At 32.6% G+C, this 20,975-nt stretch overlaps 3 protein-coding genes across 8 annotated transcripts; all 3 read right to left on the bottom strand.

Annotated features, from left to right (window-relative positions):
* Positions 1-17: 17 nt before the first annotated feature.
* Hex110 (hexamerin 110) lies at positions 18-4,650 on the bottom strand. 2 transcript variants are annotated; one of them, XM_089078203.1, is made up of 7 exons: positions 4,509-4,650; positions 3,566-4,182; positions 2,830-3,257; positions 2,092-2,744; positions 1,585-1,721; positions 1,196-1,481; positions 18-1,124 (listed from the first exon to the last, which is right to left on the bottom strand). In XM_089078203.1, the coding sequence occupies exons 1-7, from the start codon at positions 4,585-4,587 to the stop codon at positions 163-165; spliced, it is 3,162 nt and encodes a 1,053-aa protein (XP_088934329.1). In that variant the 5' UTR covers positions 4,588-4,650; the 3' UTR covers positions 18-162. The 2 variants fall into 2 exon arrangements, with proteins under 2 accessions (XP_088934329.1, XP_088934330.1); XM_089078204.1 differs by having other exon boundaries at positions 2,830-3,254.
* On the bottom strand, positions 4,589-11,637 carry Dus2 (Dihydrouridine synthase 2). Of its 5 annotated transcripts, XM_089078208.1 has the most exons (8): positions 11,124-11,637; positions 10,447-10,623; positions 9,935-10,370; positions 9,016-9,529; positions 8,695-8,940; positions 8,277-8,618; positions 8,129-8,199; positions 4,598-4,731 (listed from the first exon to the last, which is right to left on the bottom strand). In XM_089078208.1, exons 3-8 carry the CDS (start codon positions 10,113-10,115, stop codon positions 4,598-4,600), a joined length of 1,488 nt encoding a protein of 495 aa, XP_088934334.1. In that variant the 5' UTR covers positions 10,116-10,370; positions 10,447-10,623; positions 11,124-11,637. The 5 variants fall into 5 exon arrangements, with proteins under 5 accessions (XP_088934336.1, XP_088934335.1, XP_088934334.1 ...); XM_089078210.1 differs by having other exon boundaries at positions 4,589-4,729; positions 8,111-8,199; positions 9,935-10,623; XM_089078209.1 differs by having other exon boundaries at positions 4,590-4,729; positions 8,108-8,199; positions 9,935-10,623.
* Positions 11,638-12,897: 1,260 nt separating this feature from the next.
* Positions 12,898-19,675, bottom strand: GlcT (ceramide glucosyltransferase). The gene has a single exon (XM_089078211.1). The coding sequence runs from the start codon at positions 19,673-19,675 to the stop codon at positions 18,479-18,481; it is 1,197 nt and encodes a 398-aa protein (XP_088934337.1). The 3' UTR covers positions 12,898-18,478.
* Between the last annotated feature and the right edge of the window lie 1,300 nt (positions 19,676-20,975).

Below are 20,975 nucleotides of genomic sequence, written 5' to 3'. Positions count from 1 at the left end.
TAAAGTATTTTCACAGATTGCGTTTTAGGGCAATTTATTAATTGCATTTGCTATAATAAATCAATAAATCTTTTTTACTGAACAAAAAATAACTTTCGATCGAGCATTATTATATTTAGCGATGTTGCTAAATATAATTATTATGTATGCTATAGGAACATTTTACTGATAGTGTACTTCGTTGCTGAGTTGGCCTTCATGATGAACATAAACAGTCTGAACATAGATGTTAGGTACGGAAAGAGCACCGGAAGTCAAGGGTCTGTCCAACGGATAGCCAAGAGGTTTGCCATCGAGGGAAATAGCGCCACCGATGATCTGAGAAATGGGCTTATTCTGATAATATCTGCTGATGTATCCGTCCTGTGTTCTTTGTCCCTGACCCAAGATGCCTTGGAAACCACCAGCGTGGTATTGTCCGCTACCGGTGTATCCTACACCGAGTCCCTGCTGTTGTTGACTCTGTCCTTGATAAGTAACAGGGTATTTGCCTTGGAGTCCACCTATAACTCCAACATTATTTTGTTGGCTGTGTTGATATTGCCCCTGGTAGATATGTTGAAGCGGACTCCATTGTTGTTGTTGTTGTTGTCCATGAATATATTGTCTCTGTTGTCCGTGCTGTCCTTGCTGTCCCTGCTGTCCCTGTTGTCCCTGCTGTCCCTGCTGTCCCTGCTGTCCCTGCTGTCCCTGTTGTCCCTGTTGTCCCTGTTGTCCCTGTTGTCCCTGTTGTCCCTGTTGTCCCTGTTGTCCCTGTTGTCCCTGTTGTCCCTGTTGTCCCTGTTGTCCCTGTTGTCCCTGCTGTTCCTGCTGTCCGTACTGTCCATGTTGTCCTTGTTGTATTTGTTGTCCCTGCTGTCCTTGTTGTCCCTGCTGTCCGTGTTGTCCCTGCTGTCCCTGTTGTCCCTGCTGTCCCTGTTGTCCCTGCTGTCCCTGTTGTCCCTGTTGTCCTTGCTGTCCTTGCCCCTGCTGTCCTTGTTGTCCTTGTCCTTGCTGTCCATAGTATTGACTTTGCACACCATAGACGTTCTGTCTCTGTCCCTGGCCTACGTGATACTGGGAGTGCATATATGGGTACTGTCCATGTTGTTGGGTGTAGAGGTTAATATAATGATTCCTTACAACTGCAAAGAAGAAATAGTTTATCTTTTTTATGTTACTCAACAACTTCATCTCTTCAGAATCAATAATGCACCTTGATTTTCCTGCTGATTGACCAGCAAATTCTCTGGCACAACTTCCATAGTTTGTCTCACACCGACATTGCTGCTTTGATGTTGGATCTGTTGGTAGTCTTCGGTACTAATAACTTGATATTCATCTTGTTGATAAGTTTGATATTGTTCAGGGATCACCGGTCCGTAGGGTACATTTTGTTGTCCTGGTTGAGTGATCACGACTAACAGTTGAACTGGGAATCCTTGACCAAGTTGACCCCTAGGAAGAGTCAGTCTAGCTGGGAAACCGAAAATCTGGTGTGGCTGAAAAAGCATTAATATTTAGTCTCACATCACTTAGCGAAGTAGTAACTGCTATATTTGTAAAACATCTATACAAAACAAAATAAAAACAAAAAATAATTACCTCGGTGATGTAGAACGGTTCTTGTGCCTGAGCAGCATTGTTGACGTTGTGTATGATTTCCTGAATAGACGGGTAGTCGAAGCTTTGACCTGGTGCCTGCTGAGATTGTCTGACAATGACATTTTGTCCTTGTTGAACTGTAAAACAAAAAAATTAATTTATTAGAAAATTGTATCTAGATAGCCAAGTCTGCAATAAATTTTGAGCAAAGTATGCTATTAATTTCTGATACTAAAAAGACACCAAATTTTGAGCAGAGAAATGTAATATAAAAATTTCTTTTTTTATATGCTATTGTCTTTTGTTATATAATAACTCTTTTATATATGCATTTAGTGCAAGATGTAATTGTGTGCAACAAAGAAGTCAACGAAAATAATAAAATAATAATAATATATCTATCCATAATATATATATATATATATATATATATATATATATATTTTCCTAGCATTTTATTATCAAGATATTATATATATTATATGTAATATTGTGACTGGTACATACGGTCAGTTTTGAATTGATCGAGTTGGACGAATTGATGCCTATGATGAGAGATACTAATGGGTTCGCCTCGATAATCGTATTTTGGTCCCATATAGACACGCACGACGGCTCCGGCAACATTCTGTTCGCTTTGAACAATGATCTGGTACTCGTACGGTTTATGATCTAATCTCCTCACTTGCGCTTGAATATGCTGCTGTTGTTGCTGTTGCTGTTGTTGCTGGACTTGCTGCTGTTGCTGGACTTGCTGCTGCTGCTGCTGCTGTTGCTGGACTTGCTGCTGTTGCTGGACTTGCTGCTGCTGCTGCTGTTGCTGAACTTGCTGCTGCTGCTGCTGTTGGTGATGAACTTGTTGCTGAGTAACTCCATCAAGATCAACATAATAATTGTTGAAGAGAGTCACTAATGGACTGATTTGAACATTCTGGATGCTAACGCCTGGTAGAAGGATGTCATTATATTGGTATGCGGGCAGAGAATTCTGATACTGCGTGAACAGATGAATAATTCTCTGATAGAGTTGGTAGAAAGCTGGATCGCGAACAGCGATTTGTTCCAATTCCAAAACAGAAGGAGTATAATCATAAATGTTTTGTACTTCAGGAGCATTGCCGAGAAGTTGACGCGCAGCGGCCTGAAGACTGCCATAGTATCTACAATAGAAAATATTATTGCGTAAATATTGTAACATGATATGTCACTTGATTAGTCAAATGATTAGTCGAATAAAAAATTAACCTTGGATTCACGCTCCTGCCAGTTCCTTGAATAAGCTCTCCAAGGATATTCACACCTTGAGGTTGATAGAGAGAGAGGAAAGTGCCTTGCGGAGTAATGACATGTCCAGAGTCAATAGCTTCCATCAGTCTTTGTTCAAGCCTTTGGACAAGTTGGCTAAGTTGATTCCTAGAAGGACTGAGTTGAAGATGCTGAGGACGTCCAGGGAACTCGAGTCCGTTTGTGTAACGGAGATGCGGTTGATACGGCGCTTGTACGTTGACATAATCAGTGTTCTGGATTGGGCCCAATCCGTTCGAGAGACGATTCAGTTCGTAATGAGCTAATAATTGTTGGTGAAGATAATAGTAAATGGATCCTTGACCAATCTGATTTTCCTGATTCTGAATATTTTGTTGTTGATACTGTAGAGGCGATTGGTGTTCCTGCTGAAGTTATATTTAAAGAATGTCAATATGGTGTGAATTTTAATAAAATTAATATCGACAATAAAGATTCGTATTCATATACGATCGAGCAAGATTTTGAACACATGTATATTTTTTTAATTTAATTAAATGAATTCAAGCAAATAATTTCTAAATTTTCACTCATAACTACATGTCGTTTACTTATGGTCTGAAAACACAGCAGTCGAACGCTATATTTAACTCCTCTACCAATACATTTTTTCTTATTTTATAAACTATTTCCTAATTATGTATGTCTAAAATTATCAATTGAGACAAGTATTTACCTGTTGCAGCATATATCTAGCGAGATTCACATAACCGTAGTAATTAGCAAGACCAACATCCTGCGTGAAGTAAGAAAGTTGATGTTCACTGTCGGATAAGTGGGAGGAATAGTTGACAGGAATTACAACTTGATTGTAACCAAGGCCTTGTGCAACAACATTTTGGGCTTCTTGGATGATCCTAGTATCGAAATAGTATTGGGGAATGATTTCATACAGAGGCGGTAAGATGACACCCTGTGTCTCCGGATGTTGAAGAATGGTTCCAATAAAGGCTTGGACGAATTGTCCTTCGTTAACGCGAAGGCGAGCCCATGCGGCAGTTGCCAGGAGTGTTTGGTAGTTCCTGGTGCCTAACAAGATTCTGTGCAAGAGGGAAATTTCCTTGCGCAGATAGCTGATGGAATTCGAGTAAACAGTGCCTCTTGGTTGAACCAGACCGGCCTGTACAGCGCCCACATAGTATCTGACGAGGATTGGATTTTCATACTGATGATAGTTGTTCTGGATGTCATAAGTGGTACCAAGGATCTGCAGCTGTTCGTTCGGGATTTCTTGGGTAATCTGTTGTAGCAACACTATACAGTCTTGTTGCTTCTTCAAAAGATCTTGATCAGCTAAAAGAGAATAAAGAAATTATCATATTTGTGTTTTTTTAAATTGTACGCTGTATCGCATCATTGATATTTCATTAATATTGTCTATTAGATAAATATTAACTTAATAGTTAATAGTTTAGGATATTTAAGGATACTTAATAGTTTAGATACAAAACGCTTAACAGTAAGCGTTGTAAGAGTTAAATCACACATAAATAAAGCGATGAATATTCTTTTAAAAAATACAGTTCTTTAATAGAAAAATAGTACAAGATAGGCAAATAGAAAGGAATAAAAGGAATGTGAAAAAAAAAATACTTTCGAAGAAAATAACGATTACTTACCAGCACGTTGTCTCTGCTGCTGATGGGGTAGAGCTGCCCCAAAAGCTGCCAGAGTCAGTAGAACGATCGCGCACCTCATTGTGATGCTGTCAATGCCGTTTGCCGCTGTTTATCCTGCGATGCGGCTCTTTTATACCAAAATTGTATCGAACAAAGACTTTATCGGCGACGACCCATTGACCTACCACCGTGTAAGATTTCACTGCTACGTGCGATACCCCCTGTTATTTCAGATGAATTTATCGAAATTAATCGAAGGTTAGTGATAATGATTCTTTTGGATGAGACAAAGTTGCATCATTAGTTACGAGATCAGAATTTCGCAATTGCTTTTATTTTTGTCAATTTCTTTTTTTTAATTCTGCCGTTAACAAGTCTATTTTTATTTAAATATCATCCTTTTTAATAGTACAAGTATAAGTTCGCTCTTGATATAAATTGTAAAAATGAGATCCTATTCCATTTAAACAAAATGATAAAACACAGTGATAAGCCTTGAGAGATTCGTCTCGCTTATGTATCTCGATATAAAAAATATTTATGAAATTGTATGACAAACTCTTGCATGAAATTTGCAATCTAATGTAATTATGTGGATATATTTAAAAGAATTTTTTATGTAAGAACATTTATAAATTATATAATTATAAATGTTTATATATAAATATATATAAACATATATAAATATATGTATGAAATATGTCCATATATGTTCATGTTAATTTCTTTCTTTTGTAAAATTTCCATTTGATAAGAAAAATAGTAGTAATAATGAGAAAATAATTAAAAAGATAATTCTCGCGTTGATTTTTTAATAAAAAGTTAAGTTTTAACATGATGAGAAAAAAATTGTTCATATATAATATATATAATCATATAAATTTATGATTATATATACACTTTGTATGTGTGTGTATTTGTACATATTCAGATTTAAATAAAAATAGATTAATTTAAATTTGAACAAATTAATGATCAATTAAGGATAAAAGAATGGCCACTGAATTAATCCGAATGTACAAAATACCATTTATAGACTAGTAAATTAAGCAAAAAATATAAATATATGTATATATTTATTATAAATGTTTATTGTACATTTATTTATATAAAAAAATTAAACTGATAGACGATCGTATGAAGTAAAGATGATCAAAAGTTAACTAAAACGCAAAAGAAATTATAGTCAAGGGTAGAACATGAAATAATTTTCTATTATATTTCTAGTATTTGTTGAAAAGTTTTAACAAAAATCTCAAAAATATGGCCGGTTAAAATAAGACCGAGAGAATTGACTATATAATACTTAACATAGATAATATTATAAAATTATATCAAGAACAAATCAATTATAATTGCATTTCTTTCGAAATATGAGAAAATTAATTTTACATTTTATCAACTCTATTAATTTTGTTATATCAAACAAAAAGTTATAACAGATGAAAAGTAAACACACACACACACACACACACAATTATTTGAACTTTACAATCATTTTTATAGTAAATTATAACTTGACAATTGAATCATGTAACTATATTTATTACTTTGCACTCTTAACTTATTTATGCTTTGAACTGTTTATTCGTCAATACTTGATAATTAATTATTATCTTACAGTCACATATATAGTCTAAATATACTATTGATTATTATACGAAGATATTGTAATTTTTTTTTAATTTCTTAAAATTGTCTATAAGATATATCACAACAAATTTTGAGAAGAAAAAAACAGAAAACTTTGTTACTTTGTTATAAAATAGTAATAAAGATACTGCTGATTTTTATTTATATAAAAAGTTTACACCTATACATAAAATAATTGATTAAATAATAATATATGTTATTCAAGATATAACTAAATATTTTTATCATTTTTTAAATCTTTTAAATTAAATTTTTTTAGCTCAAATCCTTCCTAAAAATCAAGATAAAAAGAAATTTTTTTTTAATGAATGAAAAATATTTGATGTATTAACATATTAACTTCCATTCAATAAATTTCTATTTTATAAAAATATATTCTTCTATAAAAATATAATTTTATATTTTTACATATTTTATAAATATTTTTTATTTTGAAATAGCGTAATGATCATTTGACAAGTTTATTGATTTTTATTTCTATTTTTGATGAGCATTTTAAACATCGTTAAGTATTTTTTTAAAAAACATTTTAAAAATTAGTTGTTTACAAGTTATTTGTTTTATTATAATATCATTCACCATTCTTTTTTAAGTTCTTATATATGTAAAGAATGATTAAAGATTATGAGCTGTTGAGGTATCAGGTTATCAATGTTTATTCTTTCTTTGAAACGATATAATGTCGATAAATTGTAATAAATTTTAACAGATTATTACAGATAATAATATATATATTTTCGATAGATGTCGTAAAGATCATAATAATGTTTAAGAATAAATTCTAAGATTTTGAGATGAAAATTTTAATAACAAAAAAAAATATCGAAATTATAATTCTAATATAAAATCTAAAATTAAAATATAAGATGTCTTAAAGACACTAAAAGCCAATTATAGCCATATCTAACATATATCGAAAAATATATTAATATATTATATTATTATGAGATATTCTTAATATATTTAATTATAAAAAATACATAAATATATGTAACATGAGGTGTCCGGTAAAATGTTCCGAGATACTTAGATATCTCGTATACATTTTTGAAAAAAAGTTTTAGATAAAAACTTTAGAGCTCATAAAGAGTAATATAATTATAATAATTGATTCATTTGCAAATGGAGTCATTATTGATATTTTTTCATGACCACTGTTTCTTTAATTAAAATCATATATTTTTTGTCACATAATGATTCTTTTAATTATTTTAGATAGTGTAATAATATCTAAAAAAAAGAAAAAAGAAATCAAAAGGAAACTCCAAAGAGCACAAGATGAAAATTCTTTCTCTCCTCTCATGAGAACATCGCAACGACAGTTTTGAAGAGCTCATCAAGCATAATGTCTACTTCTGATTTTTACTTCTCATCGCAGAGAGTATTGCAACGATACAATTCCAAAAAGTTTACCACGGCGTTCTTCTATCCCCTCATAGGAATACCATCACAGATCTGATAAGTTCGATTGTGAATATCTCGTAACACATGATGAGAACTTAAAAAAAATTTATGATATTCTTCTTCAAAAATCATAAGGTAGGTGATTGGAATAAAATTCAATCTCTCGCTAGATTCTCGATAATTTTCCAACAAATAAATAAAAAAAAATAAATAAAAATTCAATAAGTTTATTTACAATATAAAAATAATAATTATGTTTGTACTTTTGATATCTATATCAAAGATTTCCTAATATTCCTATTTTGTGAAATTATTCTTTCAACTTTCAAAGAGAAATATATTAAAATAAACACAGTATACACTCTGTGTTTCAGTCTCAATTTAATGTAATCGATTGATTACATAAATGTGAATAGTCAAATATCAACTTATGAGATTTCAGCTATTTAAACAAGATCACAATATAGGATTTTGCAATATAAAAATTTGATTGTATATTAAATAAATAAGATGAAATAGTTATTATCATGTAAGAATGTTACCACCAGCGGTAAGACTTTCCTCATCAATAATTCCCAGAAAGTAAAGACATACTAAAGCAGCTCCTTGTTCAGCCCATTTCTTATTTTTTTCCCTAAAAAAAAAAAAAAAAGACATTAAAATAAGAATAAAATAAAAGAAAATAAAATAAATTAATTTTTTATAATTTACCAGAAAGAGGAACCATATTTCCTCCCATCTACAGTAACAACAGAACAAAAAAGTTTATTCTCCTGCCGAGTATCGTATACTGGCATTTTTTTATGATATTCCTTGGTCCATTTGAGTAATCTAGTCTTTGGAAGTTCCGAATCTGTTATGTAATTGTTCCTCAAAAAAGCACAACGCATCAAAGAAACATCTTCGTTTTCTTGGGCTTTTCTTTTATGAGAAATACCATTGCTCAATTCTTTGTCAAATATTGTAGGCGTTACTTGAAATCGACCTAATAAACCTTTATCTCGAAACTCTTTTCTTTTGGATCGACAGTAATCACCTAGTCCCCATACTTCACTAAAAAAATTTATTAAATAATAAAAAGCAATAAAGAAATTTATTTTAATAAAATAAAGAAATTTTTTTTACATACCATATTTGCTCCAGTGTTTGCGCATCAAGAAATTTTCTGCCTAAAGGAGATTCCTGAAGCTCCCGTAAAATATTCTGTACGCAATATTTTGTATTGGAAGGTGAATTGTCACAATCAATAGCATGTTTTAAATACGACTTTATAACATCTTCCATTGGAAGCAAACCTTCTTTTCGAAATATTGAACAATTCCATTCAGCAGCACGAGCGAGCATTACACTACTGCAACCTGTTTCTTCTTTAAATCTGTAGAAATATTATTTATAACAAGTTAATAATTTTCTAACAGATGTCTGAGAGACATGTATATCAAAACATTACCTTGATATATCAGAATATTTTTGAATATCTTTGGATCCACCATTTGCGATAACTGGTATCAAAAGTTTAGCAGAAATATGCTTAAGAACATTGTTGTGATTAGAATGCTGTGGTCTTTCTTCAATAGTACGACCATGGATTGCAATGGCTGCAATACCAGTGGATGCAAGAGTTTCACAAAGTTGAAGTGTTTCTTCCTGATTAGGCAAAATACGTATTTTACAGGTAACTGGTATAGTTACTGTTTTAATCAAATTTTGCAGAATTTCAGTCGCTTTCTGTGGTTCACGCAGAAGAGAGGCACCCATTCCTCCAAGCATCGAAAATTTCTTTGGGCAACCCATATTAACGTCGATGCCAGCAACATCATTTTCTACCATAAGAGCAACTTGAGCTGCTCTTATTGGATCAGATGTACCAATTTGAAGAACAACATTATCTCTTTCACGAGGACAAGTACGAAATACCACAGTTCCATCTGTCTTATCGATATAATCAATAGTGCCTAAGACATCTGTAAGACAAATTTGAATACATTTAAGATTTTAAAAATAAATAAGATTGCATTAAAGTTTTTAGATTATAAAAGAAAATTTTTAAAGAAAATTTTGACTCTCACAATAGAAAAAATATAATTTAATTTTAATAAAACAAAGTCTTTATTCAAATTAGAAAGATATAAGATAAATAAAATAGTCAATAAATGTAATTATAATTATTTATACTTGATGTTATCCTTGCATGTTATCTTTATTTATATTGAGTATTACAAATATAATTCTTTACAAATATAATTCTTTAGCATCATATTAACCATAATTAAGATATTATATTAATTATACTGTAACGGAGCCTATAATCTATATATAGATATTTTGTAATAATTCTAATTCTTCAATAAAAGAAAAAGCATTTTTACCATTTTCTCGACGAATTGAACGAAGCAATTTTCTGTCGATCAATTCTTCCGTATAAACTATATCTGCGCCATAGTCCAGAGCAAGTAAACGCATTGGAAGAGTTCCGATGCGCACCATAGGCGCTAGGATAAGCTTGTTATCATAATTGAATCTTTTCCTTGTAATTAAATTTTCTTCCATGTTAATACTAATTCAATAAAATATATTTCAGTTCAAAGGCATCAATCGAAACAAATCCACGTGATCAGTCTGCCACTATCTACATCACCACTTCATTTAGCAGAAAAAGCTTCACAGCTGAAGTGCGTTCAGAAATAACGTTCGACTATGCCAAGATATCAACTTATCTTTATTTAACATTTGATGAACACTAAGGATGAAACGACACATCTAGTGTTTTTGAATCCAGACTTGGTCTAGTTTCCATTGTCAGTACTGAAAATTGAATAATATGGCCGGTAGTATTCGTTCTTATATTTAAGATTGGCAGAAGAAAAAGTAATTTCTCAACTGTTGTAAAAATCTTTGAAATAATTGGTTTTTATTCTTATAGATCTAAATTTGATGGCTCAGTGGGACACATTGTTGATTGGTGGGGTTAAATAATAGATCTTTTGGCTAAGTGGCTCATCAAAAAATTCCCAGGCATCGATGTGTCCGATTAAAAATGTGAGTCTTTATTTTCCTCCTAAAAACATAAAAGATCTTCTTTTTAACTGAACAGGAGATTAATGGTGTATCTTAAAATGAGGTAAAAATTATTCTATTAAAAAAGAAGGAAATTCACTAGAATATCTGCGACTTCATACGTCTGAATCTAGTAAATTTCCTCACTCTTGTAATTCTCATCTTGTTTCAAGATGCACAATCAACCCCCTGATTGTAATTCAGAGTTCATCTTCTTCTTCCAGTATAAAGAAAGAAAGATAAACTGTGAACTAGTACAACCAGTTTAGCAAAAAAGAACAAATCTAATATTTTCATATTTTTAAAATTTGTAAAAAATACACTGCAATATACTGCTTAGCTATCAGAAATTACAAGATTACTAGATCTAGTTGTTTCTGATTGCTGAGCGATTATCATTACTTTAAGAATTATTTTACACTTTTACATAATCTATCGGATAAGTGTTTTACTTTCTGATATTTTTTACAAGTTATAAGAATATAAAAGTTTAGGACTCACTCGAATTTTGTAATATTGATATGAGAAAAAGAATGCAAAAATTAAATCAAATTCAACGTTTTAATCGATATAGATCGAGTGACTTATTAACAAGTCACGGTTGCTATTTTTGAAGACACACAGTAATATGAATGCACGAGGCAAACATGTAATTCATACACGCACGTAACGCGGGTGTCCTTGTATTGCGCTTATTGCGTCGATGAGCACATTTGTGTAATAATCTGAAACACAGATTATACACAATTACACGAACAATAAGGAAATTATGGCTGCTATTGGGATCACATTGCTACGAGAAATACATTTAAAGGTCAAAGATTATGCGGAAATTTACTATCTTGTTAACGTCAAGTTATAAATATGCTTTGAATCGTTGCAGATAAATATATTTCTGCACGTAACGATTTATAAATAAAGCTAAATAGGAAAACAAGCTCGTTACTTGATATTTATCTTTTGATTTCTACTTGTATGGATAAATATGTTATTTAAAAAACGGAAGCCACGATTCTCCACAAAATTGCTCAGTTGTAAAAGGAGAAATTATTTATATTAGGCTGAATTATTTATATTAATTATAAAACAATTCAAAGTTGGTCAATGTGTCTCAAATTGCCTACACAGAAAAAAGAATTAGTCTTAAATCAAGACTATATATTTTCATATATAAGCAAGATTTATTATTATGATCTTCATATATGGAAAAGATTTTTAGTTTATCCAGTGCATACAATGAATATGAACAATATACAAAAAAATGTGACTCGTGCAGATTCAGTTATGTAAACTACGTTGTCTGCCAACTAATAAAATTCAGAGCGGAAAGACAAGTGTACATGTATACATAAATGTCATAAATATTTTTGATAAATGGATAAAAAAAAAACAAAATTACATTGTATGCAATATTCAAGTGTAATAATACAAATAAACATTTATAAACATTTGTGAAATTAGAAAAATAATTACATTACTATTTACTCGGAGTTTATCTATTCTTTATTCGATGTTTGATTTCTAATTCTAAAGAACATAAAAAAAAAATGATCACATGATCAAAGAAATCAAAGATCGACACGAAGTATCTCTTATCGTTATATTATGATTTTTACCTACCTATAAATAGAAATCATTAAAACTTTTTGTTTATATTTTTCGCGATTTTTACCTCGCACAGATTCGATTACTTTAAACAAATTTATAAATTAAGATAAATTTGTAAAATAAATTCATCAATCTATCAATTTTACTTTATTCGAAATTATATATACATCGATGAATTCATGAGTAATTGAGACATTCTTGTTTCTTAGTGATTTTTTTTGAACGTAAGTAGAGTCACAGTAAATATCACAGTTGTATTTGGAAAACAATTTTTTTTGTATTATATAGGTATCATAATATCATAAATGTTCTATCATATACCAGATGTACGAATAATTATTAAGATAACTAACATTAACATTGTACATTCAGTACGGACATGTATAATTCCTATAATTAACTGTACATATTATTCTGTATTATTTATAGATATAGAAATTAGCGATGAAAAAAATATTTGAATTATGAAGGATTTAGATTTTATTTGGAATATCTATTAAGCCTTCAAGCCTTTCAAACTTCGCCAAAAAATTCTATCTAACGCATTATATATAGAAATGATAGTGAATTGTCCAAAATAATTACCTGCACTTCCATTGTCAAAATAACAATACAATTATATAAATAACTTTAATATAAATTCAGAAATCAAGTAAAAAATTAATCATTTTTAACATAATACATATTGCTTTGCTTTATTTTAGAGCATCATGTACAGAGTCTATCGTTTCCGGTGTTCCAATAATAATTCACAAGTTTCGGAAATTTAAAATTTTAAACAGTGGCCTTATCATTCTAAGTGTGCGTCATTCAAATTTCAAATGAATATCGCTTATTTAACGCAGGCCTAATAAATTTCGCGTTTAGGAACAATTGCATTGCATGGAAGGCTCCAGAAACCAAAGATTTGTGATATAAATATCATAATAAGGTACCAATTATCAGGACACATCGAGAAATTAATACATTTTTTATCAGCAAAAACAATTTCAAATAAAGTGAATTAAAAAATCTATCATAAATGATGCGTTAATCTTTGAATGACGAAATCCTTGCCTATCTTGGTATCCATTTGGATCCACATTGAAAATTTGTTTCTTCGCATCTTAGAATAACATTTTTAAATCGATAAATCGTAACACATTTATCAACAATTGTAACATAAACGAGTCTTATGATTATGGTATAAATATGGATCCAAATGGACTTGGTATTCGCCATCCGTGAATAAAGGAAAATATATCATTTTATAATAACTATAAACATAAATACCGCCAAAATAAAAATATATAACAGTCATAACAATATAATTTCAATATAAATTAAAAAAAAAACTGTTTATATATTTAAATATCGATCATTAAAGATATCGCTGTTTAGATTATCAATGTCCAGATAATTGACATCCGCTATTTACCTTTGTGAATTTGGAATTCTTTTGAAAAATTAATTGTTTTATGGAAACAATTAGTATTTTATAGTTGTTTGTAATAACAATAATTTCGTTTGTAATCGTTTGTAATTTCATTAAAAAATATTCAAACTTAAAAAGAACGATTCACATCCGACATTAAGGTATCTCAAATTTTTGTTATTCTTTAAGATTGCGCAAATCTACCTGTGCAATTTTTTTTAGATTCGTTTATAGTGCTTTCTCTTTCGCTTTTAGTCAAATTGTTCAAAAGCTACAACTTAAACAAATGGCTAAGAGCGAACTTTGCTATTCATTGAGATAACGCAAATCTACTTGCAATCTTTTTTAAAATCGTTTGTAGTTGTTTGGCCATAAGCGAATCATTTATTAAACCAGCGCACAAACGAAATGAAAAGCACTACAAACAATTCTACTAAAAGCACTACAAATGATTCTAAAAAAGATTCTACAAATGGATTTGCTCCATCTTAAAAAATGGCAAAGTTCACTCTTGACCATTTGTTTAAATTGTTAACTTGTAACTTTCGAACGATTCGACTACAAACGAAACGAAAAGTGTTACAAAGAATTACAAATGAGATTCTAATAAAAACTTCGTAAGCGGAATTTGAAATATCTTAGTGTCGAGTTATTTCTTTAAATTTTGATATTTTTTAATGGATTACAAACAAAATGCTAACTGTTCCCATATAAGAGTCAATTTTTCAAAAATTGGATGCCAAGTTCACAAAGATCTATTTACGTATAAGTATATTATTGCTATCTAATGTTAGTACAGCGTTAAGTACAGCTCAATTTCAATTTTAAATCAATAATAACAAAAGCAATTTTACTACCGTAACAATATATCGTATAAATTGAGCTATGTCATTAGCAATTTTACATTTCGTTCGAATAGAAGATAAATGAACGTATCGCAATTCGTATGTGTGTAGATGTACATAAAAATGAAATATGTAACACGGAACACACTTGCAATAAATTGAAACTTTAATCGTGCATCGTGTACATTTAAATGTGAAGAATGGATATATTTCCCGGAATGGAATATATATCCCGTCGCAGTTTGATCCCAGATAATTGATCATAAAAAAAAAATCACGCTTTTCCGAATCACAACGATTCGTTTAATTGTCGAGTTTATAATGAAAATGATGTACTCACACGCATCAAATTCGATTCGACATTTTGCCTAGAATGCATGGAAAGATGCATAAGAGTGCATGGAAAGACGAACGTCACGCAATATCGTTACCAATATCATCGACCGTTCATTTAATCTCGACTAGTTTTATGAAATTAAATTATAGTAGAACTCCTCTATTTGAGGGAAACTCTTCCCTCAGTTTTGTTCTAATGGTATGGAAAATGATACGCGTTCTACCTTTCATTCGCTTTTCGCTTTACGCATTATCATAAGATTGATAAAGGTAGGTATTGGTGGAAGAAAAGTATATAAGTGATGGATAATGCAAATTTTAATTTACAGTGAGACAGTTGTTTCAAAACACAAACTTTTATATAGAATATCTAGAATATTAGTTATGATAAGTATATTTTGACAAGCGAATCGTGTTGTTACATCTTGAAAAGGCAAGAAAAGTGCATAAGTATTCGCACAAAAGAAAATTAAAATTTGTAACTCAAAATTTGTGAATCAATCAAGCTTCAGACAAAAATTTTGTTCAGTAAAAAGTCGTTTCAAAATTGGCTTAAGAAGAAAAGCTAGAAAGAAGAGCAACTTAGAAAAGTTTACAGGCAATCGTTCTGACTCATTCTGTATGTTTAATAATATATATGACTTTTATTTAAATTAATTTTTATCGTTATTATTTATATTTGATATCATTTATGTAAATAGCTACAGAAGAATTACAGTTTTGCAGCAATGTATATTGTGTTATAATTATATATGTTTATAAATTAAATATATTTAGTAATAAATTATAAATTTTTTACTAAATATTTTTATTGCATTCTAAGCTAATTATTGAGATATTTATATTGATAAATGCAATAGAACCTATTTATTAAGTTCAAAAATTTATCCATGATTAGATGATATTTTTAATATTTCGTTTGATAGTCAAAACAAATTGAAATACCCGATATATTTGCCTTTCTTATATGCAGTCAGTGCTCCTCCCTCTCTCTTGCATTTAACATCGGTTTTTCAACTTTCAAATTTCCTTAAGTATTAACAGTTTAGATAATCTATATAAAAGATTATGTTTTCAATATATGATGAATAGAATGAAAAATAGAGAATAACGGCTAGCTATTTATATATAGTAGAGAGGTTCTACTATATATAAATAGCTTTATCAGAAAACATTACATCATACATTAAACATACTTAATGGAAATACTAATGGAATACCAAATTCTCTTGTTGATTCTTGATAACATGCAGATCAATTCAACCAATTTTATTTTGTTGCAAAAATCTTCAATTCTCTATACTTGGATCATGTTCTGTTTTTACTGGCAATACCAATACTGGCAGTATTGAAAAATCATTCTGTTATTAGCACGCAGTGCACTGCACATAGTACAACATTAGTAACATTAAAGATATCATAAACAGCCATGTTATCACTGTAACTACTGCGGCTCAAAAGCACTAATTAATAATAAAAGTATGGCATCAAATGGCATTAATCACATCAACAGATGTCTCCACGGACATAGCTTTTACCTTTTTTAAATTATATATATATATATACATATATATATATATATATTTAAGATATAATTTCCTATATAAATCTAATGTTGTTACAGTCCATGTTGTTATCAATAATTATAATTTTAAAAATATTCATAATATCGACCAATTTTTGATTTTTAGTCTGAGTTTAGTTAAATAAATATTTAAACATTTCATGTGACATTCAGTAATTAAAAATTATTCATGTAACTTATTATTTATAAAATTTTATTTGCTCAGCAATATTGCAAAAATAAAAACTAAAACATTTTTATTTTTGTATCAAAAATGATTTTTAAATTCCGCAAATAATGATATACAATATAACTTATTATATGTAATCGATAACTGTTGTAAAGTTATGTAATTCTAATAACTCGTCTCTCTCAGTTGAATTACCTCGTTCATTATTTTTATTGCAATCGTGCAAACTTACAGCTTGAGCTTTTTTCTAACTGCGCGCATCACCATATTATACAGAAAAATCTGTTCCGATATACGATGCTACAGCTGGCAGTAGCACAGTAATTATATGAAACAGTTGTGGCAGTGTATTGTTGCGACATCATATTTACTGTATTACTTGTAAAAACGGAACAGTCTTGATTATTATATCCATCTTGTTTTTCCTTGAATTAACATTCTTGAATTAACATTCAGCATTGTCATTAACGATACCTAAAATAAAGACAGTATCAACAACTGATGATATTCGTCTTTCGATAAAATAAAAAGAAAAGAATTCTTTTGTAGAAATAAAGTTGGACAAGTTGGTCTGCGTAATAAGTTTAAAATGCGCATCGATAATCGCATAGAACGTAAGCAAGGTATTCCAAGCATCATCATTTTACAGAAATTTGATGAGAAACTTTCTTTTTTCGAACGGTCGGATTGATTTATCTTCTTATTTTGGAATTTTCCTTCAATCTCTATTCTTATTCTAATGGCACGTACAAGATGAAAATATTGTGTAATCTGCCTTTCAATCTTCATTTTCTCAGTTCATACATAATTATTAAGGAGATGCTGGACTTATCTGTATTACCGACAATATAGTGATTTTTGTATTGCTCTCACTTTATAGATCTGGAAATCCTCTCTACAATTAAAGTTTATGCATTAATATGTGTTTATGAATCGTATCAAGAACAAGAAAAAATTTTTAAATTTATCTTTTTTAACATTTTTTACCTTAAAAGGGTGTCCAAAGCTGCCAAGTCACATCAATATTTGCTTTATATAAAAATTTTATAGCCTATAAAACTGATATTGCTAGACTAGATTATATGAAGAAACAATGTTGAGTTCTTAAAATTAAGCTAGATATCTAATGTAATACAAGAAAGCAATACAAAAATTTGTTCATGTGTATCATGTGTGTACAGAAATGTATGAGTTATGTATGTACATAAATGTATGTATGTTTATGTTTAGATGTGCATATGTGTGAACGTTTTTGTCGGAGGGATCCCCTTAGTATATAGTAAAAAAAAAAGAGAATTCCAGTTTATACAAGACAATTATTCTGATACAGAAGAGAAATTTTATTATATATTTTTCACCATATATTTTTTGTTGAATTTAAAATTGATTCTAGCATGGCTAAAAATTTATCAAATTTTATATTGTAATATTATGTTTTCATAAGAGAGAATGCATATCTAATAGGAAAAAATAACTTATTTATCAAGAACACAGAGAACTTTTTTAAGAACTTGTTTAAATTATCCTTATTTTCTAGTGGAAATTCAATATTTTGGAAATAAAAATTTTATTAAGATTTAATTTCTTTCATAAAATGAAGGAATGTTTTCTTAATTAAGTCTGACTTGATATAATTCATTAAAATATTTGTTTATCTTTAATCGATTATCAATTTTACAGAGATGAACTGTGAGCGGGGGGGAGGGAGGGAGAGAGAGAGAGAGAGAGAGAGAGAGAGAGAGAGAGAGAGAGAGAGAGAGAACGCTGAGAAGAAAAAGGAGCGATGATTGGAACACCTCATACGTAGGAGCGTTTATCAGTTAAATTGTTTTCCCGTCTAGTTTAATATGTCATACGCACGCATTCACGCAATTACGCATTCACGCATGTGATGAATTTTTAATATTTGACTTTCGCCTTAACTTCCTCCGCGATACCACCCCATTTGAGTTTGTAAACACGTGAGCGCCACTGTATGAGAGGATCCAGGACAGCCTGAAGGAAAAGATACGGTCTCGTGATCTCGCTGAGCAACCAACCACACACAAATTCGAGTTTGTTGAAAGGCAGCGGACCGTTCTGCACTATGCACAGTAGCGTCCAGTCGAACATAAACCACAAGAGTATGTGTACCAGATAGAAAACTAGAGAGTCCCACTCGAACAACACGCTAGCCGCCCAGGAAGCGAATCCGCCGAGAACGAGACACTCGCTCAGCGGCTCGAGGACGATGGTGGTGGGCAGCATCGCCACCCTGAGTTTCGCCCAACGCCGTAGTCGCGCCTGGAAAGAATCGAGCGCGCAGTGGCCGCTGTTCTGTAGAGCCGGCTGCGAGGAAACGGTGATGCGCCAACCGCGGTCGGTCAACGATTTGGCGTAAAAAAAGTCCTCCGCGAGATAGATGCCGAACGCTTTCAGACCACCAACCTCGTCCAACGTGGACTTCCTCAGGAGAGCCGACATGCCGGTGTGACAGTTTATTCTGAGCATGTCCGCGGCCAGATACATTCGCGATTGCACGGTACCGAAGAAGATCTTTTCGTACGCGGCGGCAAAGCCTTCGCGGTCGTAGGTGAACGGCATCTGATGAACAAGAGCCACCTTGTCCGTCATGTAATGAACCATGTCCAACAGAGTGTCCTCCTTCATGCGTATACCGCTGTCGCTGATTAGCACGAGCTCGTACTTGGCGGCTTCGTACGCCGGCTGCATGTTGTTGATCTTTGGATTCACTCCCACCTTACAACCGCCGACGAAGAGGGTAGCCTCGACTTCCGGGTACTTTTCGATGAGCTTGCGTACCAACATCAGCACGGGATCGGAGTCATCCTCGACGCAGAACAGGAGTTCGTATCGGGGATACTCCATGACGAAGAAGGTTTCGAGATTGCCGAATAGATTCGGATCGACTCCCATGAGGGGCTTTATCACGGACACCCCCGGCAATGGGGTCTCATAGCTCGGCGCTTGATTTATCTTTCGATGCAGCTTCCAGCGACCGGCGATCAACGCCAGCACGTGCACCACCCACATACCCGACCAGAATACCATGAAGAATATCGCAAATCCGTAGAGGGTATATATCATGGAGTTCATTTTTCAAGGAGCGAAGGCTTTTAGGCCACCGCGTGCATCTAGCATGCCGACGTGCCCGAACCACCGACACAGGCACCAGCACCAGCATCAGCACCAGCACCAGCACCAGCACCAGCACCAGCACCAGCACCAACAACACCACCACCACCACCACCACCTCCACCACCTTCCTTTCTGCTCCGCTTTTTTTCCGCTATTTCTCGCCTCGAGCGGGCACCCTCGTGCGGACGCATCACGGGAAGCTTCGTGGCATGCTCGACGCGACGTATACTCACGTCGAGCGATGCGCTCTACTGACCGGCCATTGTTGCCGTCATTGCTTTTCCTCACCACGGCGACGGCGACGACGGCGGCGGCGGCGGCGACGACGACGACGACGACGACGACGACGGCAATGGCAATGGCAACGGCAACGGCAACGGCTACGCGCTCGCCCCTTGCAAAGCATTCACGTCTCTCAGCTCTCCTTCAAATCCAGTCTAGTCCGCTCTAGCCCGTTCGAATGGCCAATAATCTCTTCTGGGTAACCTCACCTTCCAACGAGCGCGTCAACTGCGCGAACTGTCCGTCGCACCCACGCCAAGGCAATTCGATTCTTCGCGACAAGATTCCTCCTTCCGTCGAAAAGCGAGCAAAGCGCTTATATTGTTTACATCGTCATCGGATCGCGTCATCATTGTCGATATTATTATCATCATCGATGAGCTCGATAACTTACGCGAAACACTTAACCACAATCTCGACAATGACAGGGACGGTAACGAGGCGACAGGCGATGAGAGCGCGTAATTATCGATTCGCCGAGTTATTATCGAGTTATCCAGAATTTATTTATTTATCTCTATAAACGCACTTTGCACAATTGACACTTCCTTTGTATTGATACTCCAGCGATTCGCGCACTATCATATCTTCCGATAACCGGCTCTCATCGAAGCGTATGAATCATAAACCTGCCTCGATTCATTACTCATCGCGTCTCTTCTTATCGCGAATCGAGAAATAAGAAAGAGCGAGAGACAAAGAGCGAGAGAAATTTTCGAAAGGTAAAGTTAGGTAAAATGGGATCTGCAAAACGATCGGTTTACAAATACGGACAAATCTCTCCCGACACTGTCCGACATGACGCGCGCGGTGATTGTCATTCCTTCTATTTTTCTTTTCTACGCTGACACGTACATACATACATTGGCGTGATGTAAGAAGACCAGAACTATGTTCCAAAATTCACTGCTAGTATTGAAAATCTATAGTTCACATGACATATATCATACAGACCATGCGCTGATATATTGTCAGC

This window comes from Pogonomyrmex barbatus, unplaced genomic scaffold (genome assembly GCF_055798465.1).
Source record: "Pogonomyrmex barbatus isolate J1 unplaced genomic scaffold, ASM5579846v1 scaffold21, whole genome shotgun sequence".
Taxonomy (NCBI): Eukaryota; Metazoa; Arthropoda; class Insecta; order Hymenoptera; family Formicidae; genus Pogonomyrmex; species Pogonomyrmex barbatus.
Note: the sequence above shows the minus strand (reverse complement) of the source record. Positions and strands in the feature narration are given on the sequence as shown.

Bases quoted from the DNA above. Each gene is read 5' to 3' on its own strand.
- Hex110 (XM_089078203.1), bottom strand. From the start codon at position 4,587: ATGAGGTGCGCGATCGTTCTACTGACTCTGGCAGCTTTTGGGGCAGCT. The intron at 4,183-4,508 runs GTAAGTAATCGT...ATTCTCTTTTAG, and splicing joins GCAGCAGAGACAACGTGCTG to CTGATCAAGATCTTTTGAAG. The intron at 1,722-2,091 runs GTATGTACCAGT...TTTGTTTTACAG, and splicing joins CGATCAATTCAAAACTGACC to TTCAACAAGGACAAAATGTC.
- Dus2 (XM_089078207.1), bottom strand. From the start codon at position 10,115: ATGGAAGAAAATTTAATTACAAGGAAAAGATTCAATTATGATAACAAG. The intron at 8,619-8,694 runs GTATGTAAAAAA...AAATTTTTTTAG, and splicing joins CAAACACTGGAGCAAATATG to TGAAGTATGGGGACTAGGTG. The intron at 4,732-8,128 runs AGGAAAGTCTTA...ATCTGAAATAAC, and splicing joins CTTTCTGGGAATTATTGATG to AGGGGGTATCGCACGTAGCA.
- GlcT (XM_089078211.1), bottom strand. From the start codon at position 19,675: ATGAACTCCATGATATATACCCTCTACGGATTTGCGATATTCTTCATG.